The sequence below is a fragment of the Seriola aureovittata genome, chromosome 22 (genome assembly GCF_021018895.1).
Source record: "Seriola aureovittata isolate HTS-2021-v1 ecotype China chromosome 22, ASM2101889v1, whole genome shotgun sequence".
Lineage (NCBI taxonomy): Eukaryota > Metazoa > Chordata > Actinopteri > Carangiformes > Carangidae > Seriola > Seriola aureovittata.
Window position 1 is genome coordinate 20,287,745 of NC_079385.1, and position 26,966 is coordinate 20,314,710.

Consider the following 26,966-nt stretch of genomic DNA (forward strand, 5'->3'; position numbering starts at 1 on the left):
TTATTAAGGACTAAAGTTATGGAGGATTGTGGGCGTGGCCTCTTTTGAGTGACAAGTGGGTGAGCATATTCTTGCCACAAACCGGCATGAGCCGAAGTATCAGCTCCACACACGCCCCTCCCAGCCTTTGACCATTTTTGGATTAGCTGGGAGTTAGGGGCGAAGTCAGGCACTGCCAAGATGGCTACGGTGGAGCAGCTCACTCTGAGCCTGTAAACTGCTCTTCAGCTCCTCTGTGGCGTTTTAAACGATCTCCAACTTTCCGCTCTGCAGTCGGTTTCTTAGTCACTGCGAACGAGGAACAGCAATGGAGAAGAAGGTTTCTTTGCTCGGACCGACGACGACTTGGAACTGTTACTGAAAGAACGAGGTGGTCATGGCGACGGAAAACACAGATTGGGAGTCGTTTTATTAGTTAAAACATCTTAGTGAGGACCAAGTCAGAGCTAAAATGACACAGACTCGATTCCAACTTTTAGGTGGTAATACATCAGGAGTCCAAGTCTTGATATAATCTGTATTTTCCAGGTTGCTGTGGACGTCCTCTGTCCTCCCCATGGCCAAAAAGTAAAACAAAATGAAGCTTTAAATTAAAAAGATGCAGTGATATGAATAAGTAAAGCAATCCTGCTCCCCTACTATAATATTAGAACCCCCCCCCCCCAGGAAATCACTCACATGTGCAAGTCAATTAAATTCTGCCTGAAAACAATCTGTCAAACTCAAGGCGAAAATGAAAAGTCAATGAAACGTCTTGTAGCAGCTTTGATCGCCTGCAGATTCAAACACGATATTGAGGATCTTCATTCTCGCACATTTATAATCCGGTTTATCACAGACTCCAGGAAACTCAGTCAGTAACAGCCACTTCAGGCTTTTAACGTCAGTCCACAGCGATTAATGAAACCAGAGGAACCCGGGAGAGTTACACGCTCTGGAGAAACGTGAACAGGAAGGAGGAATCGAACTGGTTTGTTTGGATCGTGAGGAGGATGAAAAACTGTAAAACACAAGTGTTTATAAAACGAGAAGAAAGATGATGATGATGAAAGCTGGTGGCTCATTAAGTCAGACAGGATGTAAGGAAACAGAGAGGTCAGAGAGCGGTGGCTGCGTCGACTAACGTTTGAGACATCAAGCAATTTATTTATTAAGTGTCCACGGTCTTCGGTCGGTCCCACGACTTCTCCTCCAGCGCCACCATGAGGTTGGTTGAAGTAAAAGGTGTCGACAATTGCTGAATGGATCAGAATAAAGTTTAATTCGGTCGTTCGTGTTCCCAAACTCCGGTGATTCTCTGACGTTTCATCTCAACATCAAGTCACAAACTAAAGACGTTCCCATGAGCCTCGGCTGTAGTTTCTGTTTTATGCTAACTAGCAAACGTTAGCATGCCTGTCCTTCCCCTAAAGCCTCTTATTCTCTTTGTTCCTGCCACCAAAGTTCAGACGATTCAGTTATTAACCAGTGGAAATGAAAGCAGTAAGTTGAAGAAGCAGCGGTGACCTCTGCCCTCCCTCATTGGTAAACATTGTTGAGGCTGTATGCAGGCGGGAAGGAAAAGCTGCAGACAACACTCAGGGCTGAGACACAGAATTAAACATCAGTCAAAGATAAGATGAGAAAGTGCCCTCGACATTATGTGTTATCTGTAAAAGAAACCAAGGCTGTGGTCGAAAAGTCAAAATAATCTCCTCTCCTCAGCTCTCGATGGAAAACGTCACGAGGTCAAGAAAAAGATGTGAAGGAAAATTCATGAGGAAAAAACACAGAAACAAAAAACACACAGGATTGAAATGTTGAAATAAGAAACCGTGGAAGAAAAATACAAGTAGAAAGTTGTCTGTCGAGCGATTTAAATTCTATTCAGTAGGTTGTACAGAGTTTTGACCTTTTTTAAACCCTTTTGTGAAGTTGAGAAAATGTATTTTTTTGTGTTTATTCCACATCTATGTATAAAGCATTTTGTTATGATGATGATCTTCAATGTACCTGTTCCGCCACGGTGAAGCTACAATGGTGCGTTGTTTTTTAAATGTTGCTGCAGCAAAGGATTGTGGGACGGCACGTAAAGGAGGATGAGCTGCAGCTGAGGAGAGGAGCTTCAATGCTTCCTACCTTGTCTCCTTCAGCAGAGGAAACACTGGAGCTTCCTTTAGGAAAGGAAAGGAGAAAATGCCGTCCCACAATTCCTTGCCACCATATCCATAAATATAGATTTATTCTCTTTAAATCCAGCGAGGAGTCGTCATGAAGAACGATTGAATTTATAGTTTCATCAACACTTAAATGAATTTTCTATTTAACAACTGTATAAAAATGACAGGAAAACTATAAACTTCTGTCAAAATATTATTAATTTTGATCTCTTGCTCAGTTTATTTCTGTTTAATTATTATTTTAACGGCTCGACTTTCTCTATTTGTATTTTTCTGTCATGTTTTCTTAATTCAACATTTCAGTCCTGGTTGTTTTTATGCTCAGTAAAGACGGATTTATCGTCCAAGTGTTTATAAATCACTTTTTTATTCTCTTCCTGAGTCCTCATGAAGTCTCCTTCACATGTTTCCTTCATGGAGGTTGAGGAGAGGAGGTTAGGAAAGGAGATGATTCAGTCTCCTTCTCTCCTGGCTTTGTTAGCACACTGCTAACTTCCTCAGTGTGCTACTGCCCCCAGCTGTCCGTCAGTGGAAGTGCTCCATAGCGCTGCTAGTGGTTAGCATGGCTCCATACACTTCATCTTGTTTCCTCGTTTTCTTCCTCCATACTCCTCCTTTCCTCTCTCCTTATTTGCTGCCTTTTTCCTAGTTGTCTTCCCTACATCCTCCTTTTCTTATTCCCTTCCCTTGTTTCTGCCCCTCCTCTCCACCTTTCCTTCCCCTCCTTCCTCTAGCCTCCTACCTTTTCCTCTCCTCTTCTTCTTCCCTCCCTCGTCTCTCTACAGCGACGTCCGTCTCTAAAGGCAGAGCCAGAATTAATTTTATGTTTTAAACCTGCAGAGAACAAAATGAGTTTTTATGTTCAGAAACACGCACACACACACACACACACACACACACACACACACACACACACACACACACACACACACACACACCTCTCCACTGAATACACAACTGTTTTATCTTCTTTCTCTTCACCTTCCTTCCTTTTTCTTGTCATTTTTTTTGCCTCTGCGGATTTGCCTTCATCCTCCCTGTCAGTGTGAGTGTGAGTGTGTGTGTGTGTGTGTGTGTGTGTGTGTGCGTGTGTGTGTGTAACGGGGAATTACAACACAATTTACAAGTTCACCTTGACTTCAGCAAAACTGAATTATTCTGCTCTGTGACACGGAGACTCCACAGCTCCATTTCATTTCCTCTCCTCCTTTTCATCCCTCCTTTCACCTCTCCTCATATTTCTCCTCTCTCCATCTCTACTTCCTCTTTGTTTTTCCCTCCTCCTCCTCACTTCTTCTCTCCTCCTTTTTCTTATTGTTTTCCTTCCTTTCCTGCTTCTTCTTACTTCCTCTCATCTCTTTTACTTTTGTTCCTATCTCCTTCCTCTCTCCTCTTTTCTTCCCTCCTGTCTTTCCCTCTCCTCTTTTTCTCCTCCCTTTCTTCCGCTCTCCTCTCATCTCTCCTCACTTCCTCTGTATCTTTTTTCTTCTTCACTCCTAATTCCTCCTTTCCTCTTTTTCTTTTCCTCCTCCTTCTTCTCCTCTAACCCTAACCCTACTTAATCCTTTCTTTTTCTTCTTCCCCTCATTCTCCCCCTTTTCTCCTCCTTGTTTCCTCTCTTATCCTCCTTTCTTGTGTGTCTCCTCTCGATGATGGATGGGGAGATGGATGCTGTGTTGCCACGGTAATTTGATGGATGGTTGAACAGGTGATGCGAGGGACAGCAGAGCGAGCTGACTCCTCTCCGGCCTGATTGGGTCAGATCCTGGTAGATTGTGTCTGACTGCAGGTCACAGGTTCGAGTCCCCGGACGTTTGAACACATGATCAATGTTGAAGTGACACGACGGAGAAAATCTGCACTTCATTTAAGATGAAGTTCAATTCAATAAAAGGACGTGAAGCGCCTCATCCCAACAGATAACTGCCAGTGGCATGGTTGCCCTGACAACGGGCAACTTTTATGCTAATGTTACCACACACACACACTGTATTGAGCTGGTGATGGTTATGAATGACCCAAATATGAATCATAATTAAAGGAGTATTTCCTCAAATTATCTTCCTGTAACAAGGAAAAATGGGCGGGCGGGCGGGTGTGTGTGTGTGTGTGTGTGTGTGTGTGTGTGTGTGTGTGTGTGTGTGTGTGTGTGTGTGTGTGTGTGTGTGTGTTGTCCTTGAGTCCTGGCAGAAAAGATGAATGAGCTGTAATTACACTGATACAGAGATAATCACAGGAGGAAAGGAGGAAGAAGGGGACGAGGGAGGAGAGCCAAGGTCGAGGTCCAGAGGAGGAGAGCAGTTTATGTGAAAACTCAAAACTTCAGGGTCAATAAATTAGATGAAGAGTTGAAGTTTTCACTGGATTATAACTTAATCTTTTAATTTGAGCGTGGCAGATGAAATCGTCTCACTCTCATTGATAATGTGATTATTGTTTCTGAGATGAAGCCGATACAAATACGAACGTGCTGATCGAGTTTAGATCTTTAATTAAAGCTTCAGTTTCTCAGATGAGTTCCTGCATTCAGTCGCTAAATTGGAGTTTTATTTTAATCTTTTAGTTTAATCATGAATTCATTCATTCAGTTTATTTCCTATTTAGTTTCTGAGTTTAGTATAATAAACTTGTAAAGCTTCATTCGTTCGTTTATGTCGCGGACTAGTCAAAGAATATTAAAGATCACAGCCTCCAAAACGACCTGTGGACTCCTCCTCCGTCTCTCCGGCGGCGGTGGCAGCTGAGTTTGCTCCCCGGGGCGTCGGCTCTGTGTGGCGTGTTCATCACCGGCCGCAGCAGGACGGAGACTCGGGCTCAGACCGTGATAAAACACAGAAAAAGGGATCATCCAATCTGCCTGAGTCAGAGGAGGATCAAAGGGGGAGCTGCTGCCACGGTAACCACCGACTGAACGCAACAATACGCCTCCTGCAGGGAGGAAGAGAAGAAGAGTGGGAGGTTGGAGGGAACTGGCCTGCAGGCAGCCGTGACGGGGGATCTATTACAGTGCTGCACAGGAAGAGGCAGACTGACGGCCGGAGCTTCCACCCTGCGTCTGTTCTCTCTGGATATTTAATCAAAGCGTTTCTGTCACAGTCTTTCTCTTTATTGATCTTTCTATCATTTTCCACTTTAACGACTCGTCCTGAGGTCGTAAACATTATATATATACACACATATATATATATATATATATATACATTAATTTAAATAGAATTACATTAAACATTTCTGAAGACTGTTGGGTTGTTTGTTTATGTTTCCACGGAGACTGTCACCGTCAGTCCGGTCCAATGAAACCGCATCCACATCCGGAAAAGTCACGCGTCACATCTACTACATGCGTGCAACGTTCATGGTCCCCAGAGGATGATGATCCCTACTGAGTTTTGGCTTCTCCTCTAGCGCCACCATGAGGTTCACGTTCGTGGCTTTGAGTGAAAACTAACACGTTCATTTCACCTGAAGGATGAATTATTCATGTGACGTCTTAAAGGTCCCATGAAACGAATTAATATATTGTTCCCAGACACCGACACACACACAGAGTCGTTTTTCACTCACACGATTCACAGACTTCAGGACGATGTTCGGTTTGACGTGCGATGAGAGATGCTGTGATTTTCTACAACTAGGATGTAATTTAACAACTTTTAACTGGCAGCAAATTAAAACGTGATTATATAATGTTGAGGAACAGCTTGAGAAATTGTGATGAGTGAGCCGTCTCAGACGATTACTACAGCAATCCTTACGCCTGCGAGGATTCCTCTTGAGATGCTGCAGCTGCACCATCATGTTTGCAGCAGTGTGGGATACTCCAGCTGAAGCACCCCGTGGTGGGGGGGGGGGGGGGGGTCAACCTCCTCCTCCTCTTCCTCCTCCTCCTCCTCCTCACACTGATCCATTGCCTGCTTGACAACAGAAAGACAGAAATATCAAATTACTGTCTCTGGCCGCAGGAAGTCGTTTTCCTGTCGACACAAATGTCTAACTCAACCCTCACCCACATCGCGTTGGAGCTAAGTGCAATTTCCAAATCGCAGCAGCTGCAAAAAGGTAAAAAGAGATGAATGAACACTTGACACAGGGACCCTGGTGTTTGATTGTGTGGTTTCTAATTGATTTTAATATTGCTGTAACTTCCAGGACCTGAGTGCCTCATGTTTAACTTCAATAGGTCAAAATTTCACTTTGTCCTTTACGACCAAACACCTGCGAAGCTCATGACGTGTGCACCAGCCTGAAATGTACTCTGTTTAAGCGCTAGCTTGTAGCAGATATATTAGATGTTAGCATTATCATTGTGAGCGTGTTGCCATGCTGACGTTAGCATTTAGCTCGTAGCACCGCGACTCGTACATATAGCTCCACAGAGCTGCGAGCGTGGCTGCAGACTGTTGGTCGTGTTTCTGACGGGATCGGTTGTGAATCCAAAGACGTGAATCACTGAAGAATCAAACTGCAGACGGGAGCAGAGAGAGGTCTGGAGCCAGGCGGCAGCAGGTCACCTGAAATTTAAATTCTTAATTTATAACGAAGGATTTCACCTTTATTTTACACAAACTTAATGTGATAAAGTAATACTGGCTCTCTCTCAAAACACCTGATCTATTCAATCATACCGTTACCAATACTTGTGTCTGTGTCTGTATCTGTATTCACCATCAGTCGTCAATGAACCTCTGCTGCTCCTCCGGGGACTGACTCTGGATCTGTTGCACCGTGATTTCACTGGAGCAGTTTTTATTTGATTTAATGTTTTGAAGCTCTCATGGTTGTAATTTTGCAGTGGAGATTTGAAGCAGCCCTGTGATATTTGAAATATATTAAAGGATTATAGAGGTTTTTTTCTCTGTGAGGGAACAGACTCAGTCAGGCAGTTTAACGGATTCTCCTTTAGCTGCTCCGCAGAGAATTCAACCGGTTTCATTTAAATCTGCACAAACAGACGGCTGATTATTAATCATCTAGACAAATCAATCCCTTTGATCAATACACAAGCATCAGAGACAGCAGCGAGGTGGTTTCCATGTCGGGAGGAAGTCTGGGCTGCATGTTTTATGAGTGGCCTTTAGGCGGGAATCTGAATGACATGTTTGGTTCTAAAAATGGAAAAACCACAGTGTAAAAATGTACTTCAATATGTCAAATGCTGCCTTTCTGAGTGTTACATCACTATATATATTATTTTATTAATATAATGGAGTAAAGTACAGTATTCGCCTCTGAAACGCAGTGTATAAATAAAGTGTAATGGAGTGCAATGCACCAGGGTTGCACTTATTAGCTGATCGGCATCAGCTGCTTCATTAATTCTCCACAATCACCGGCTCATTCTCAGCTGTGTGGCCGTGTCAGCTGACGAGTAACATCCAATCACGTTCGCGCAGACACACAGAGAGCAGCTGCTGCGACCTCACGCCTCTGATGTTCGCCAAGTTGTGATCGGAAACACACGATTAGTCGTGCCTGAGGCGGCGCGAAGCAGATGAAGACGCATCCACTCGAGCTGACGATGCTTCGCCTCGAGTGAAATGTTTACACTTTTATCAGTGAGTTCATGAGTCTGATTAACAAACAGGTCGGAGGGAGAAGAGGGGAAATTACTTCTGAGCGCATCCATCGCTAGCTAGCACACAGCTAATGTACAGTTAGCATATACGTCGTTTGAAAATTTGCTTTGCAGTGAAGATTTGCAAAGAAGTTTATTACTTTCTGTGTATTTTGCATTTGTTATGTCTCGTCCCGACTCTTTGGTTTGAGCTGCAGCCACATGCACCTGCACCTGCACCTGTGTATGAAGTGAATAAGATCAGGAAGTAGACAGGTCGATTAAAATGTAAAGAAATGTTAAATGCACAAAGAGATGCAATAAAACCTGAAAGAGATTCAAAAAGAAGCTCAAACAGACAGAAAAAGAGTAAAAACTAATGCAAATCGAGAAGAGAGAAACAAAACGATGATGGCTCGATCCAAATGTTGAGGGACAGAAGTAAAACAACCACAAACACAGAGACACAAAATGATTATGAAGAACTGTAAAAACCCACAGGAGGAAAAGAGGCTTCAGGTTTGAGGAGGATCACAGTAAAACCACAGACTGGACGTTTGTACATGGACTGGTTCAAAAGCTTTAACTTTGAAAAGCAGCAACAGGAAGTTATTGAGTACTTTTATGGTAATTTGTCCTTCTTAAAATCTTATTCTATCTAGTCTCTTGGCGTCTCCGTGACGACAACACATAGTTTTATCTGTATTATAAATGACGTGTTTGATCCTTCGTGTGCAGAGAATTAAAGAGGTGAAGATAGAGAGATAAATGTTTGTTCTTCACATGTTGTTCAGTGTTTTCAGCAGGTGTTTTTTCTTTTCCCCGTCAGACTGAAGCAGAAGAAGCAGCAGACACCTGTGAAAATCACATATTGATGACAGTCCAATCAACACGCCGCCTGCCGAGCGCCTGCCGCGGATGTGAGGTGAAGACGTGATGAAACACACACGCAAACACACACTGACACATCTCCGCCTCGGAAACACGAGTCGGTGTGATGATCCGTGACAAACGGCATCACGTTCCACGACAGACGTTAACGCGGCGGACGAACGTGACGGACACAAGGTCGATGACGGCGACAGAAAGCTGAAGCTACAGAAACAGTTAATTTATCAAAGAGGTTTAAAGTTTTCAGGCCGGTGCGTGAAACAGTCACGTCTTCATTACAACCTCTTCACGTCGACCGCCTGTTTCTACGACCTTCACATGATTTTACAGCTTCTCGTCACCAAAACTGTTTTTATTTCTAAACCTCCGTTAATTTACCTCGTACCTTTTAATCCTTTTGAATGTTTTCACTGGAGTCGAGCTGCTGAAATTTCAATAAAAACAGGAACAGCGGGAGTTTTCTCAAACCTCTGACCGGGAGTGTGAGGATCAGTGAGAGCGACGTAACTGCTTCTAAATACACATGAGTGTGTGTTGTACAGCAGGGGATGATGGGCAATTCAAAAGGTGAGGGCTGCTGGTCTCATTATAGCAACACACACACACACACACACACACAGAGTGAGCTGTGTGTTAATCAGCGCTGTGGATGTGAAGCTTTGACCTTTTCTAGTCAAACCGCCTGTTGTGAGAAAACCCAGTTGTAGGGCTCACACACATACACACACACACACACACACGTTGGTCTTGCTATAGTTGTGAGGACTCAAACTGAGTCTCAACCATCAACCGGCCCGTTGAAGTCGTGAGGCCAAAATATCAGAATCTCCCAAAATTTGTCCACACATGTACACGCGCACACACACAGACACACACACACACACACACACACACACGTTCACCAAATACATGCAAAACGTTGCCGTGTTTTTCTGCTGTTGACCGCACAACCATCCCAATGAGACATTAAATAACTGGCGCCATGACGACGTTCACAGGTGTAACTTACAGTCATCAAATGCACCAAGAAGCTCCTTTTATAAGGAGACGCTCATGTGACGCACTTTAGCTTAACTGTGTGTGTGTGTGTGTGTGTGTGTCTTTCCCAGCTTTCTGACAGAGTGCTGAGTCTACACCTGGATGATTAATACACCTGCAGAGAGCAACACACACAAAGAAACTGGCATGTGTGTGACGTGTATTGAGAAAAAAAGAGAATTTGTGCGTGTGTGTGTTTGTTTGTGTGTGTTGAACCTGGTGTGAATTGACACAGGAAAATACCCACAATCCCCTAGGACAGGTCTCTCAGCTCTGTGCTGAGCTGATTACCTGCTGCTGACACACACACACACACACACACACACAGAAAAAGAAGTGGCGAAACAAAACTTCAGTTTCTTCTCAGTTGAGGCTGAATTCATGATCACTTTGAATAATAACGCTGACTGCATCTCACATCGTCGCCGTAGTTACTGTCAGTGAGAAGAGTTGTCCGGTTCTGACCAAACGTTTGTGTTTGTGTATGTGTGCTGTTTAGCGGACGCGGTTGTCCCACAATGCATTGCACAAAAATGGTAAAGCAAGTCACGGCAGGAAGACATTAAAACGGTCGGTTGATGGTGGAGAACCAGCTGCCGGATCATTGAAGACAGTTTGTTTTCTCACACCGTCGAGGCGTCTGCGGGGTTCTGGTGCAGACGTCCAGTTGTTAACTGGTAAACAAACATGGACGCTGAGTTTGAAGCGAGGCTGTGTGAGGAGGTCCGCGCTCCCCTCACCTCTGCAGTCATCTTCAACAGCATGAGTTGAGCAAAGCGGCTCTTCCTCCATCGTCCAAGCGGAGGAGAAATGCAAACAACCGAGAGAAGGTATAAAAACAAAGAAGGAGGTAAATAAGGAAAGGATGGGTTAGGGAAGAAAATAAAGACGAGAGGAGGTGGAGAAGGAAATTAGGAAACAACAGAGTAGGTAAGGAAAGGAGGAGTAAAGCGAGGAAAGAGAAGAATGGAGAAAATACAAAAGGAAGCCAAAAAGGAAACAAGGAAGAAACGAAAGGATGTAGGGGAGGAGACAAGGAGGCATGGGAGAAGGAAGTACTGGTGTCAGCGTATTCCTCTTGCCTGGATGTGGCCATTTTGACTTGAGTCGCTCTGCGCATGCACCCGATACGTCATCCAAGTGTAGTAGAAATCCGTCCATGCGCTCCGAGTCTGACGGGACACCAACACATTTATGAATCAGTACGTGGAGCCGACACACGAACCCGACTCAGGCCCTCAAGTAGAAAAGTTTGATACTGAATATCATTAGTTTTTCCAGCTGTGACTTTGCACTGAGGAGTAACTTCTTTGAATAATGCAATTTCATCATGTCAAAGAGCTGGTGAAGCAGCGAGGAGGGCGCATTTCATGCTTCAGCAGCACTTAAATAACATCTGCAACGGCGAAATTCAGCCTCAGTCGAGACGCTTCTTGTTTTCCATAATATTCCGTCTTTAAAGCAAATCCAGCACAAACAAGAAAAACCTCCAGCAGAGGTTCAGAGTGCTTCACCCAGCTTCTCTCTCTCCGCCTCCTACTCATTCTGTTTGGGAGAGATTGATGGATGGACGATGGATTATTGATAGAGGGACGGAGCGATCGATAGAAGGAGGAGAGAGGCTGAAACTAGGCCACCCATCTGTTCAGGCCCGTCCATTTATCTGCACAGTCCGATTTTTAATGTGGCCAGAAAGAGAGGAGGAGGAGAGTCTGAGAAACGACAGAGCGAAAAGCTTGTTCCTGGCTCATAAAGGAGACGAGGAGGCAGGAGAAGGTGATGAGGAGAGGAGGAGAGAAGGAAAAGGTAAAATGGAGGTAGAGAAGAAAAGGAAGAAAGAACAAGGTACAGAAGGAAAGAAAACTGAAGTAAATAAGCAAAGAAAGGTATTTTAAACATGGAGTAAAGAGAAGGAGAGAGGGGAGGAGGTAAGGGAGAACAGAAAGAAATGAGGAATCAGAAAGAAAAGAGGAAGATAAGAGGAAAGTGAAGGACACAAAGGTAGGAAAGGAAAGGAGGATGTAGAGAAGGAAATAGGGAAACAAGGAGCTTGGTAAAGGAAGGAGGTAAGGTAGAAGGAGAGAAGGAGATACTGAAGGAAATGAGAGTTGAGGAGGAGAAAGACACGAGGACATGGGGAAGGAAATTAGGAAACAACAAGTTAGATAAGGAAAGGAGGAGGAAAGTAATAAGAGCAAGAAAGAACATACAGAACAAAATGAGGAAAAAGGGAGGTGAGGGAGAATGGAGGAGATAGACAATAGGGATAAGGAAAAGAAAAGATGGAGAATGGAAAAGGAGGAGGTAGGGAAGGAGACAAGGAGGCAGGGAGAAGGAGGCAGTTGTATCAGCTGCCAATTAAACGACCTGGACAGAAGCTGTTTGTGTTGATGGACAGATGTGCAGCGCCCCCCAGTGGCTGCTGGGAGAGCTGCACATCTGTCCCATAGACTCCACACTCACTCATACACACACACACACACACACGCAGCGTTTCATTATAAACTTTATATAAAAGCTCCACATCATTACGCTGATGGAGTTAATGCACAATATCCTGTTTCCCTCTCGCTCTCCTGATGAGAATAAATGAGTCTCTCGCCCAAAACGAGAAGGTAATGGAATATTGAATAAATGATGTTTCCTCCCCACAGCCTCTAACCTGTGTGTGTGTGTGTGTGTGTGTGTGTGTGTGTGTGTGTTTATACTTTAAGTTTAAAGGATTCATCCGCACTTTTGAAGTTAAGTTTTCCCACCTGACAGGTGCGTTTGTTTAAATCACTTTGAGTCATCGGACTTCCTGGTGTGTAATGAAGGTTTGTGGAACATTTGCAGCCAGTAGACGTATAATTTAACAACAAGGAATCAGAAACTCACAGTTTATGGATCCAAACACTGATCAGTGAGAGCTGCTGTTAAAACGTTCGCTGTATTGATAATGTGGAGTCTCGTAACGTCAGGTGGCAGGAAGGCGGGAAATTTCTATGAGAGCGGGTCGGCCAGTTCCAACCGAGAGGCAGGCTGCTGGAAATCCATCGTCACATTTAATCAGAATAATATCGTGAGAGGAGAAAACTCAGCTTTATTCACATAACGTCAATCAATGGAAACTCAGAACATTCGCAACGTTCGACTTTTCACTTCTATTTTGCGCAAAACTGTGAAGGACCCGGTTATTGTTTCATGTTTTAAGTCTGTTAAAGAACACGTTCACAGTTTCTGTACCAGGCTGTAAACATGTTTATTTGTGCTGTGAAGTTGGACATTTTAACATGGGAGTCTTTGGGGACGGACTCACTGTTGGAGCTGGACTCTAGTGGTCGTTAGAGGAACTGCAGCTTGTGTAACTTTCGTGTTGCCTTCATTTTTAAACCATGGAGGATGGCGCCCGTTAGTAACTACGTCAGTAATTGGGTGTAGTTCTGAATAAATCTGTTTTTAGACAAGAAGCTGAGTTGTGCTTCTGTGTTTTTGTGTTTTCAGCATCTGTGTCTGAGTGAGGAAGAAGGAAGTTTGATCCTTTGGCTTTGAGGTTAAATCCATCAACATTATTTTACAGAGTGAAGCTGAGGGCAGACGAACACCGAATCACAGAGTTACTTTGGTGTTTGAACAACTAAGGTTCAGAGGACCTCAGTTTGCTGACTGTACACATTTCTGTGTGTGTGTGTGTGTGTGTGTGTGTGTGTGTGTGTGTGTGTGTGTGTGTGTGTGTGTGTGTGTGTTTTGTCCTGGTAGTTTGAAGTGTGACATATGAACTGAAGCTGCAGTGGAAAAATGAAAGAACAGCAACCAATCACCTCACACTCACACCCAGCCAGCAGTGTTCATTACAGTGACAGATCTGTTCTGTGATTGGTGGTGACGTTCTGATGTGAGGAAGAATCTGATTGGCTGAGAGAAAACATCAGAAATTAAAACCTTGATGGATAAGAAGAGGAGTCTGTTTTTCTTCTGCAGCTCCTCATTACAGGCTGACCCTCCTAATTAGACCACTGTTAACGTCGTTAACGAGTTCTTGCTGGGCCAATCACATGACCCAGATCACAAGAGGGGGTGGGGCTAATTGATATTTAATTACTGGATAAACAGGATATCCAGCTAATGAAGTGGGAAACTTTAACCTTTCTCTCTTATGTGGTTCATTACCCTATAATCAGGAGAATAGTCCATCCGTCTGTCTCCGTGTCACATGACTGTCTCCTTAACGAGCCTCGTTAGTGGAAAATGTGCTGATTGGAGGGAAAACCTCAGGTGGCCGTGGGATTGGTCGCTGTCTGCTGCTGCTCCGAGATTTCTGCAAAGTTGTGAATTTTGCAGATCGACAACAAAGTGATGAATTCCTGCAGGAGCCAATTATACTCACACACTCACACTCACACATTCACACTACATATATTCACAGCAGAGACAAGGTGACAGAGAGGGAACTTACTTTAACAGCTCTGTAACTAAATTTAGTGGAAGATATGCCGCCATGTTAAAAACAAACTAATTTTTAGATAGTCAGACTATTCCTTAATAGAGTTGTACTTTTACAGCTCCTCCAGTGTAAAGGTGTGTGTCCATGTGTAGTGTGATTATAGATCAGCTCTAGCTTCTATATTAATACTGTGAAAGTATCAAAGCCTCAGTCCACAGAGAAATGCACACAGCCTGTATTCAGAAACTGAGCCTTAAAACCAGCCGTCAGGACTTCTGGAACTTTGTGATGTCACAACAAAGCAGTCACCAAGCCCCGCCCACCTGGACCCACCATCCAAACCTTGCAGGATTTGGTTTCTCTGAGTGTTTTTACCTGAAATCTGCTATATTTTTATTGGATCACTCAGAAAACAGTCAGCCAATCAGAAGAGAGGCTCAGAGCCTCCTCTCTTCTGATTGGCTCACCGACCTGTTGTTACTAGAGCTGCAGAGAGAAGCCTGAGAGAGGAGATGTAAAACTACACTTACATATCTTCTTATGGATCAACACTTCAAAATAAATCACAGGAGAAGTTTAAATATTGGATCTTTAATTGGTTTTACTGACATAGCATTTCTAATTCTTCACCATTAATTTGAAAAGTATGATTGTGGAGCACAATGTAGAACAAAATGACACCATGAAATGTTTCCTCAAACTGCGTTAAAAGAACCAAGTTAGCTGGATGAGAATAATTAGGATTCTGTAAACCTGAATTAGTTGGGATGTATTTGAAGAACAGGGGACTGGATTCAGTCACGAGAGGATTCCTGAACAGACCGGCAGAACCTCTGTTTGTTTATGTAAATCATTTCCTTCATATTAAACCTGCACACGCTGAGGCTACGTTAGCATTTCATTGAAAAGCAATAATATTAGTGAAGCTATTTACTTAAGCTCTGCTTTAGGAAAATGTAACCTGCATCTCAGGTTTAGTATGTCCACACAAAGACATCTAAATCTGTAAATGCACCTTCATGGCTCAGCCTTCTGTTGAGACTAAAACAGCAATTTTCTCACCCAGAAATTGAGCTTTTCCAAAATGATTCCCGGAGCCTGTAACCGTTAAAACAGCAGCTCGATGTTTCAGTGTGCACAGGGGAAATGGAGCTTTTACAAAATGTTGACATAAGCTGCCCAGTGAGGGACGGCTGGTGTGCCACTAAAGTTAAGAAGGATTTTCTGTCACTTCAAACCTTCTCTGTGATCACTATAGAAAACATCAGTCGGGCCGAACACACAGCTCAGCTGCTGCCACCAGATCGGCTGCGATACAGTGTCTGTTAAATGAAAAAGATGGCCATTAAGAGTTTTAGTTGTTTTCACACAAAAACTGATTTTAAAAATTAGACAGCGTAATATAAACGTAGTCTGGACGAAGTGACGCAAAGCAGCTGCTCCGAGCTCTGAGACACAAAACGTCTTTAAAGACACAAACCAACAGAAAAACAAAGAGACGCAAAACAAACACAAAGAGGCAGAAACTTTTTTTTTATGATATTTTATTTAGTTTCAAATAATATACAGTAAATATTTGAGATTTTTCAGTTATGACTGTGACTGTTTCTGTCGGATTGGTTTTAGTCCCACATGTTGTAATATTGATTTTGGATGGGCTATACAAATTATTGACTTTAAATAACTGATATCATATTTCCCACTTCAGTGAGCTGTATCCTTCATGTATTTCTTCCATGAATTACGTCAATTAATATTTATTCCCAATATGAAACATTAATTCATCATTGACTACCATTGATCAGACATTATATATAAATACATTAAGAAATGAATGGCTGCAGGGTGTTCGAACACTTCCTGAAGTTACACTTAATGAACATATGGAGCGACAGAGTCATTAGCTTCGTTAATTTGTCTTTATTTCCAACAGAAGCTTGAAGTCTGTCTCTGCTTAAATGAATTAATCACGAGTCAAGCTGCTGTTTTACACAAAAGCAAATATGAATATTAATGATGTTTTACAAACAGATGAACGCTCTCAGCTTAATGTGACAACAATCACCAACCGCATGTTTGTGTTTCAGCCTGAAGAGAATCATAGTGACAAAAACAGCAGCAGCAGATCGTCTGTGTCGGTTATGTTATATAATAAAAACAGGAATGTTTTCAGATTCAAGGGGAAATTTATATTTTTTCTAAAAGATTCTGGATGATTTTGAAAAGAGTTTGTTGACTGTTGTTGTACTGGGCGGCGTTCAGGGGTGAATTTGTATCTTAACATACAAGAGCAGAAAAAGACGCTGAATTAAATCGCTCCTTAAAGAGGCTATAATCGATATTTTTATAATAACAATGTATGAAATTAAAATATAAAACGAATAGTGGTGAACCAACAGAAAATTAACACCTGAATCTGCAGCTAGCCTCGTCTTTTTTGAAATGCTGCGGGTTTAATTTGAAAACTCCAGGCTGGCGTTTCAGGCTACGTCCAAACACAAGTGAAAACATAAATCACAGGAACATTTACTGGGCACGTGCGAGTCGCTGTAAACAGGAAGTAGATTGTCAGATTATTAGAACGATGAACAACAAAGACAGTTGCAGCATTAAAATGTAGAATTTAACCGAACAACAGCTGCAAAGACAACAAGGTCAGTAACACTGTAACTCATTATCATTATCATCAGGCTGATGAGAGCCAATCAGGAGAGACCGTGGGTGTGACCTCATCGTTTCCTTAGGTCTCAGTTTCTGTCCGTCCAAAACGACAACACAACCCGAGAGTTTTCAAACTACAACGGGTCCAGTGCCGTTTGTAAAGGGCGCCATTTTCAGGGCTCGAAAATGGCGCAAACAGCAGAAGTGATTTTTGAAGTGAATTTTCTGTAACCAAGCAACCAGCTGCAGAGAAGTCAATCCGTACGACAATGGTAATGTGATAAATGAGTTTTCGGTGCGTCAGCATGGACGGAGATTATTTCTGATTCTATGATATAAAATGAAAAATGCATTAGTGTGGACGAAGCCGGAGAGTCAGCAGCTAAAGAGCCAGATGTTTCCCTCGAAACACAAAGCTAAAGGGAGCACTGGTGACACACACACACACACACACACACACACACACACACACACATGAATTATAACGTTATTTAATGTGTAGTATAACTGTTTGTATATCAACACATGAACTTAAGAAGTGATGATGTTCGCAACTCGTTTCTGCTGAAAACGAGTTTCCAGAAAATCAGTAATCTCAGGTCCGACTATCTCTTTCCTACCTTGTGGTTTTTGTGTGTGTGTGTGTGTGTGTGTGTGTGTGTGTGTGTGTTGATAACAGTGCTCCTCTAATAATCAGCCACAATTATGTCTCGGCAGAAAGGGAGAGAAGAAGTGGGTGGAAGCTTTCAAGAACAAACCATTGATATGGTAATATCTGTCACATGCACACACACACACACACACACACACACACACACACACACTCTGACTGAGGCCCACTGCAGTGTGACAGCAGGAGAATGGAAGGTTTCATTTTCTGTCTCACAAACCTTTTATTACATTACCAGACTGAAACTGCTCATTAGAGACGGAGGGAGAGAGTTTTCTATCTCAGCTCTTATTTGTTGTCTCTCTCCGTCTTTCTCATCTCTCCTGATTGGATTTTCTTTCTTTCTTTTATTTTTCTATATTGTGTTCTCTCTCGCTTTAACTTCTAGTCTCATGTTCTGTCTGTTTGAGAGGTTGATATATCGGCGGAGTCTTTCACAATCACATATCATTTATCGGTCGCAGCACATTCACACATACAGGGAATTTAGTTTGTTGGGTTGATGTTAATAAGGTGATAAAAACAGGAAGAAGAGTAATAACATCTTATAAGGAGAAATAAAGTGAGGGTGAATTAGTGCAAAGTGCTGTATAGGCCGTGAATAAGAGTAACATAGAAATAAGAGTGTGTTTTATAGTTCAGTTGGTTTTAGAGTCTAGAGTTGATTTTCAACATATTTTATGTGGTTCAGAGTATTTAATTATTCTTTATACACGTACATTTATGTCCATTTTTATCTTCACTTTCATTTTTCTGTCTGTTTGAGAGGCTTTGGGTTGTTTTTTCTTTCTGTTTCAGAGTTATAGATTGAGTCTTTAGTTTGATATTTGTCTGATTTCGGGTCTTTAGTTTGATATTTGTCTGTTTTGGAGTCTTTAGTTTGATATTTGTCTGTTTTGGAGTCTTTAGTTTGATATTTGTCTGTTTTGGAGTCTTTAGTTTGATATTTGTCTGTTTTTCGAGTCTTTAGTTTGATATTTGTCTGTTTTGGAGTCTTTAGTTTGATATTTGTTTGTTAGTTTTCGGGTCTTTAGTTTGATATTTGTCTGTTTTCGGTCTTTAGTTTGATATTTGTCTGTTAGTTTTCGGGACTTTCGAGGGTTTTAGGAAATGTTTTTGGGGGCTTGATATATTCTTATGTAAAACTGTACTCTTTATTACCCCCTGAGAATGCTTTGCTCAAGGGCACAGAGGCTGCTGGTTTCCAACCTGCAGCCATGGCAACAGAGACCTGCCCGTTACCATGGTAACCCCAGAGAGCGGGAGCACAGGTCTGTCATTCACCCCTCGCTCTCTCTTGTTCATGTCAGTTCAGGTTTCTGAGCCGGACAGGATTATAACCTGACATGAAACCCTGAACACACACACACACACACACACACACACACACACACACTAAAATACACACACACACACATACTCTAACACACACACACACACACACACACACAGAGAGAGAGAGAGAGTCAGTGACATTGCGAGAAAATAGAATTGAGGGAGTCACAGTACAAATCAGACGGTATTTACCCCGGAGCGCACACACACAAACACACACTGTAACACACTGAGATGCACTCAGAAATACACACACACAAACACACACTGTAACACACTGAGATGCACTCAGAAATACACACAAACACACACACACACACAGAGATACTGAAACAAACACACACCAGCAGCTCTCTGTAGTTTGGATTACCAGCACGGGCTGTGTGTGTGTGTGTGTGTGTGTGTGTGGTGTGTGTGTGTGTGTGTGTGTGTGTGTGTGTGTGTGTGTGTGTGTGTGTATGTTGGGATTGAGCAGCAGAGTAAATGTGCATGAGGCTTTCACACACTTAATAAAGCCTTTTTAAACCCAGTTAAATGTTTACACGGTCGAATAATCAGGTTTCTCCTGCTGAAACTGAGCTGTATTAACCGGGTCTCCAGCGCCGGCGTCATGGACGCCCCCTTCACCCCCCTTCACCCCCCTTCACTCCCCTCACCCCCCTCACCCCCCTCACCCCCCTGACCCCCCTCCCTTTTAAGGACCTACCCTCCCCAAAAATGGGCTGAGATTCAAACCACTGCCAAATCACTGATGTATGAAATATTCTGTCAACACTTTGGTCGAATCTGTATTGAACAGGGTGATAATCACATTAAATCACATTAATACCTGAGCTTAGATAAAAAGTTTTCTCAGCTAGTTACTTAGTAAGTTAAGTTTTATTTATTGTAAAGAAAATACCTTTACAAGAGAGACCTGAAGACATTACAAGAACATGAAGAAAGACTCTGCTGAGAGAAACTGAGCTGTGTGTGTTTGTTGACAAGGTGCAATATCCTGTTAGAAAACATGAAGCCGTGGGAGTCGGATTCCTCCACATTCAGTCTGTCCCTTCTTGCGGCCAGGTGACGTCTGCTGTCTCCTACCTGTGTCGAACCTGATTATTAAACTGGGAATCCACGCTCTGCTTAGCTGAAGCATCCGGCGCCGATGGTGCTGGTAGAAAACTCCAGCTTTCCAGTACAAATCATGAGTAAAAAGGTGAAGCTACTCAAATTATTAGATCTTGTTTTTATTTGTAGATCGTGTCACACACATCTGTCACATTTATTGAGACTCATTTCTCCCAAGAGAAACATTAGTAAGTGAAAGCTGCAAAGGTTACTTCCTGTTTTCAGTAGGTGGCGCTGTGAGTAAGACTTCACATTACCATGTACCATTCATTGTGAGACTGTCTAATGTGACCTTTGGTGCAAATTGGACAATGTATATTTGAGCTATAACAACTTCCTGTTTCTTGGCAAAACAACGAAATTTGCAACACCACCACAGCCGCTATGGGGGGACGCTATGATTATAAGTGAATATTTGCATTTAGATGTTTTCAGGTCAGGACTTTTATCAAACATATAAAGTTTGGGCCTGTTTGGACAATGTGTCCTGGAGTTATAGCAACTTCCTGTTTCATGGCGAAACATCGAAATTCGCCACAGGCGGGCAAAAAGGCCAAAAGCTTCGCAATTTATCATCACAGATGTGTTTAGATTAGACCGGCCAACTCTGATGTTGATCTGATCGATTCTGCACGAGGAGCTCATTGAAGTTTCACACTAAAAAAGTCGCACATCACAAATCACAAAAATGCTGCCAAAATTCCAGAGGCAATTCAAAATGGCTGACTTCCTGTCGGGTTTAGGGTATGGGTGCAAGAGGCTTTTTTGTGAGTCTTGGCATGTTACATGTGCGTACCAAATTTCGTAAATGTAGGTGAAACACAACCTTGGGGCTGTATTTTATAAAATTTTCTAGGGGGCGCTGTGGAGCCACACGCCACACCACATTGTCCTACAGGCCCAACACGTGTTATATATATTTATATATATATATAAATATAATATTAAGAGACTCAAACTGACAGCTCGTCTGTTTAGCTCAGTTTTAAAGGCCTACCTGTCACAGTCTTGATTATCTGTCCAGTAAAGTGTGAGAGAAACTGCCTCCCCCTCCCCCTCCCCCTCCCCCTCCCCCTCCCCCCTCCCCCCCCCCCCCCCCTCCCCCTCCTTCCTCCGGCAGAGTTTTACTGCTCGTCTATAAACCGTTGCAGTCACAACTCAAACTCCTCATCACTCCAACAATACCTGTCGGAGGAAAGTCCTCAGCGCGGCTCTGAAGCCAAACAATATCACGCCGACGCCCAGGCGGGAAATTACACGAGGCCGGAGAGACCGCGGGTCTATTTCTTCTGTTGGTCTTTGCAGTGTAATGTTTACTGGTCGGAGGTTTTCAATATGCACTTCAGATATTACATCGATTTTTCTACCAGACACATCGGGTATCACTCTCCTCCCTCCCTCCCTCCCTCACCCATCTTCCCCCAAACCCCCCCCCCCCCCTGCATGATGCTGCAGTGACATTCATCCCTCCCCACTTTATCACCCCTTTTTTTTTTTCTCACCTAATTATGCTTTTATTCTGAAAATCTCACACTTTCCTTCCAAGCAGTGATGCGTTCAGGCGCCCTGAATCTCCTGAATGCTGCGGAGTGCTTTTATATTCAGAGCATACTCTTTTATACAATCACAGCTATTACACACACACACACACACACACACACACACACACACACACACACACAAATACACAGTATATCAGCCATCTTCGAATGTTTTCTCTTCTTCTCTTGAGGAAACAACCAATTTTGCTCTTAACATTTCAATTTAACTCGCTCCTTCTCTCTCTCTTTCTATCTCGTCAGCTGATTGGCTGAGAAATACTGCAGAGCACAACAAACCGTCAAAAAGTACCAGAGAGCAGTTAAAACTCCAGAATACCAAAGAAGAAGATGGTATGTTTGCTGCACAACATTTCAACAAACAAACAAAGAAACAAAAGAAAAAAAACATTTACAGGTTTTACAGGGATTCATGTTCAGACTTCAGATTTCTTTTTACCTCCTGGTGAACATCACAGTGACTCATCAAACAGTAGGAGACTCACTCACGGAGCCCTTTAACAAAACAAGATGGAGTTAGTTTGCGAGTCATGGCGGAAGCGTGCGGGCAGAAGAAACCAAACGTCACGGAGTGAAGATACAACCTGAAGCTGCAGAACGCCGCTCGCCATCAGAGGAGAGAGATTGTGTAAATCTGCTAAACAGACTCCGGCTTCATGCAACATTAATGTGAATAGCTGCGGCGGAAACTTTGCTGACACTGCACAAGGCTCCGAGCCGGTGGGCAAAGCTCCAGCTCTCACCATAGACTCTTAGCATTAGCATTAGCATTAGCATTAGCGAAAGTCACCGGAACATTTCTTCCTCAGCTGCTGATGATGTAACATTATCTCACCTTAACTCAACACACCTGAGGATTTAACTGGGGTCACAAATGATGAACTCCCCTCTTCCACTTGCTGCACCTTCATCTTTTATTGGGGGAGGGACTCGGCTCTTGAAAAGATAAAAAAAATGTTTTTTGATGTCCGTACTGATTTGGAGTTACATCTATGACAGTGCTTCATATTTAAAGCTCGTCATACAGGAAGCTGAATGTGTAAAGTCACTGGACCTACAGCCGGCAGATGGAGGGGGAGTAAAAAGTTTAAAGTGGCTTTAAATGGAAATACTCCTTAAAAGTACTTCAGTAGAAATGCATTGATCCTTCAGCAGCGTGAGCGTAGTGAGATTTAACATGACGAACAATTAAAAATACAAATGCATAGTGTCTGTTTTTAAACTGCGAACAAGCTGAAGCCTGGTTATTATTATTATTGGCCTCAAACTTTCTTTCTTCTTAACTTCCTTCCTTCCTTGCCTTTTTTTTAATCCTTCATTTTTCCTTTGCTTCGTCCCTTTCTCATAACAACATCAGCAAAAGCAGACGAAGCGCGTCTGTGTCCATGTGTAGTGTGATTATAGATCAGCTCTAGCTTCTATATTAATACTGTGAAAGTATCAAAGCCTCAGTCCACAGAGAAATGCACACAGCCTGTATTCAGAAACTGAGCCTTAAAACCAGCCGTCAGGACTTCTGGAACTTTGTGATGTCACAACAAACCTGTCCCAGCTGTGTTCACCTGCATCGTCTCTCTTAAATAAGTGAACTCACAAAAGGTATTTGGCACCGAGTTCCCACAAACTGTCAGCTCATCTCTCTGTCACATTTCTTCACCACACCCACTTGATTGAAGCAATGAAGTGACAGTTAAATAAACTCACTCTGCAGCTACAAACCGGGGGCGGGCGGACAGACAGGCAGACAGACAGACAGACAGACAGGCAGACAGACAGACAGACAGGCAGACAGGCAGGCAGACAGCGACAGCACAAATCCAGATTCACTGTCTCTGCCTGAGGAGAAACCACAGCTGAGTCGTTGGCATGCACAGGTCAGTACGGTGCGTTATCTGTTCACTGGGGTGTAGGTGGTTTAAGGAGCTTTGTTTCACTGATGAGTTCATGTTGAATCTGTGAGAGCAGAGTCAGGGGTTAAATGGTGTTTCTACAGTGAAGACGTTACGCCCGTGAAGTTACATACTTTAAAGAATGAGTGGCAAATAACAAAGGCACTGTGGGTGAGCTGGTCTTCAGTTGCTTTACTTAAAAAGTTTTAACCACCAACTGAAGAACGCAACTCGCCTGCAGTTTATAAATCCTCACAGGTGCCTGGGATACGAATGCTTAAAACTTTAACGGGGTGTGTCTGTTTGAATATAAAACATGTATATATATAAAACAACATTAATGAGCTTCACATGTTTACATGGATGGTTTAATTTTCTGTCTTTTAATTTTTTTCTAACATGAACGTTGTCAGTACTGTAACCGGCATAGTTTAAGACAACAGCTGCTCTTCTTGTGCTTCTCAGCAAACTTCAGGTTTTAAAGCTGCAGCTGTCACAACTGAAACTGAGTCCGGTCCCTGATCCGGTCCGGCTGAGCGCCCGCAGAAACACTCTGGATATCTAGAATCAACCGTTCAGCGCACTGAGATTCTGAGAGTTTTTATTGTTGGTTTGTTTAAATTTTTTTTGATCTGAAGGATGAAGGTCTTGACTTCACATCAGGTCCAAACAACTGGCAGTCTATCAAGTCTAACTAGCTCGTCCCCTTGTCTCTCCCCTCTCTCTCTCTCTGTGGGTGGGGCAGCTGTCTGTCACACTGACACAATACACAAGACTAATTATGTTGTAAATTCTCCTTTAATTGCAGAGCACCAACATGTCGGCTGCCGGCCTTCTTTTGCAGGAGGAGCAGCTCCTGTGCTGCATCTGTCTGGACGTGTTCACCGATCCGGTCACGTTACCGTGTGGACACAACTTCTGCAAAAGCTGCATCACACAGCACATGAATTTTAATTCCCACCGCCAGTGTCCTCTGTGTAAAGAACCCGTTGATAAGAAACAAAAACTTGTGGTCAATACGTTCATATCTGAGATGGCCGTCCAGTTCAGACAGTCAGCTGGAAGGAACGCCAGCAGCAGCAGCTCAGAGCAACACGAGGAAACCAACCCAAGGAAAGTTTCTAATGACGTTCCCATTGGACTAAAACGGAAGTCCAGGCTGCTGTTAGCAATGAGCCTGACATTTCTAACCATCTGCTTAGCAACGAATTTAAAGCTTCATCAAATAGTATCCAACCTGAACTTTCATCAGCTGTTTGATGCCGTTGAGATGCCGGCAGACAGCATGTGTACTGAACATGACAAACCTGTGGAGCTCTACTGCAAGAATGAACAAATGTCCGTTTGTCGCGCCTGTGCTGACTCCAGTCACAGATTTCACCACGTAGTTTCTCTGAAAGAAGAATTTGAAGTAAAGAAAGCAGAGCTGCGGAAAGCAGAGGCTAAACTTCAGCAGATGATCCAGGAGAGACGACTAAAGGTTCAGGAGGTCGAACACTCGGTAAAGCTCAGCAGGGAAGCCGCAGACAGAGAGACGGCAGACGGTGTTCAGGTCTTCGCCGCTCTGACTCAGTCCGTGGAACGAGCCAAGGCCGAGTTCATCGGGACGATCAAAGAGAAGAAGAGAGCGAAGGAGGAACAGGCCAAAGATGTCATCCGAGAGCTGGAGCAGGAGATCTCCGAGCTGACGAGGAGGCGCGCTGAGGTAGATCGGCTCTCGCGCTCTGAAGACCACCTCCACTTCCTCCGCACCTTCTCGACCCTGAACGCTGCTCCGCCCACCAACAACCGGACAGAGATCAGCACTTGTCCTGCATCATATGCAGGAATCATCAGGACGGCTGTGTTGAGCGCTGTGAACCAGCTGACAGAGACAATCACACAGGAGATGAAGAAGCTGCAGGAAGACGAGCTGAGACGAGTCCAGCGGAACGCGGCGGACGTGGCGTTGGATCCTGATACGGCACATCCTGCTCTCGTCCTGTCCGATGACGGGAAACAAGTACGTCACGGTGACGTGTGGAAGAAACTCCCAGAGAACTCAAAGCGATTTGAGACTGCGATCAGTGTTTTGGGAAAGCGGGGTTTCTCCTGTAGAAGGTTTCACTATGATGTTCAGGTTAAAGGGAACATTGGCTGGACTTTGGGCGTGGCCAAACAGTCAGTCAATAGGAAGGGAGAAATTACACTGAACCCTGAGAACGGCTACTGGACTCTGTGTCGGAGGAATAGAAACAGGTACTTCGCACTTGACGACCAGCCCGTCCCTCTCTCTGTGAATGATCATCCAGAGAAGGTGAGAGTGTTTGTGGATTACGAGGAAGGTCTGGTCTCCTTTTATGACGTGGACACAGCAGCTCTTCTCTACTCCTTTACTGGCTGCTCCTTCACTGAAAAACTCCTCCCATTCTTCAGTCCTGGCACGAGTGACGGCGGCAGGAACTCCGCCCCCCTGATTATCTCTCCTGTCGATCAGTCAGTGTTGTAGAACTCGGGTCTCCGCCTCGGACTTGAGTCCTGATTTTTAGGACTCGTGACTCAACTTGGACTTGAGCGCTGATGACTTGGACATGGACTCGAGTATTGACGTTGCACTTCCCAACGAGTGCATTTGTTGTTGTGTCATACGTGATGAAATGTTGATAGTTGTGTTATTTGTGTTCAGTGTAAACCTTGAATCCATCTTGGAACTTGACGCAACCTTGATGACTCTTCTTTGGTGACTTGGTTTCTCAGACTCGAACACGGGGGACTCGAGACTCGGCTACACAGCTACAGATCTCACTGCTCTTTGTTTTTTTACTCTTTTGTTCCTGCCGTGTTTTATACTTATATTATTATATTTTTATACGGGGTGGGTGTAATAGTGTCATTAGGTTTTGGTTGGTAGTAAACAAGAGCGTAGGTTTGGTTTCAGAAGCTTGTAGTTTGACTTTCCTCTGACAGAGTTAGTAAGAAGCTGTAAAGGTGGACTGGTGACAGTGTTTCTCTGTGGTCTCATTTAGACACCCTTTAGCAATCGAGATACCTGCAGTATCTCCACGACTGCTCAATGCATCATGGGAGTTCCCCCAGCACTCTAGTCCTATAGCAGCTACACTAAGGGCTGGTTCAGGGCTCACCTGAGCAACTTGTAACTGTAAAGCTTTATGAAAGAGGACAGTTTGAAGCCCGATCTTAACTGTAACAATCTTAATGCCTTCGGGCCGACGTTATAATGAGCCCCAACTAATCGTTACTCCAAGTCCTTTATTCCTTCAGCTATTAGGCAGCTCAACAGAGACAATACTCATATTAACTATATGTAGTTGGTCGGTTGTCTGTTGAGATTGAATGTATGGAGTGGGAAACTACAAATGAATTCCCGTTTGGGGAGAAATAAAGTTTTCTGAACTGACCTAACAGTGAACTATGAGCTCTTTAAGATTCGAAGGTCACCATCGCAGTACAACAAGGAACAACAAGTCGACAAGTGATAAGGTAGATGCAAGTTATTTGTCTCTAACAATTCAATAGAGGGTGGAGTTTAACTGCACCTTGTAGCTAAATAAATAAAGAGATAATGTTTTGTTTTTGTCTAGGCCGTGCCAAGCAGAGTTGTATTCTAAAAATCCCTAATGACTATTCTTAACCGCACCAGTGCTTCAAGGTGAATATCAAAGTTTCCTATGGTG

The 26,966-nt window shown here is 43.5% G+C and overlaps 1 protein-coding gene and 1 long non-coding RNA gene across 2 annotated transcripts; one reads left to right on the forward strand and one right to left on the reverse strand.

Annotated features, from left to right (window-relative positions):
• Positions 1-4,633: 4,633 nt before the first annotated feature.
• Positions 4,634-9,092, reverse strand: LOC130163191 (uncharacterized). The gene is made up of 3 exons (XR_008826409.1): positions 8,990-9,092; positions 5,915-6,070; positions 4,634-5,087 (listed from the first exon to the last, which is right to left on the reverse strand). It is a non-coding gene; the product is annotated as an uncharacterized LOC130163191 (long non-coding RNA).
• LOC130163190 (E3 ubiquitin-protein ligase TRIM21-like) lies at positions 9,066-26,790 on the forward strand. The gene is made up of 2 exons (XM_056367126.1): positions 9,066-9,171; positions 24,101-26,790. The coding sequence occupies exon 2, from the start codon at positions 24,110-24,112 to the stop codon at positions 25,778-25,780; it is 1,671 nt and encodes a 556-aa protein (XP_056223101.1). The 5' UTR covers positions 9,066-9,171; positions 24,101-24,109; the 3' UTR covers positions 25,781-26,790.
• The last annotated feature ends 176 nt before the right edge of the window (positions 26,791-26,966 follow it).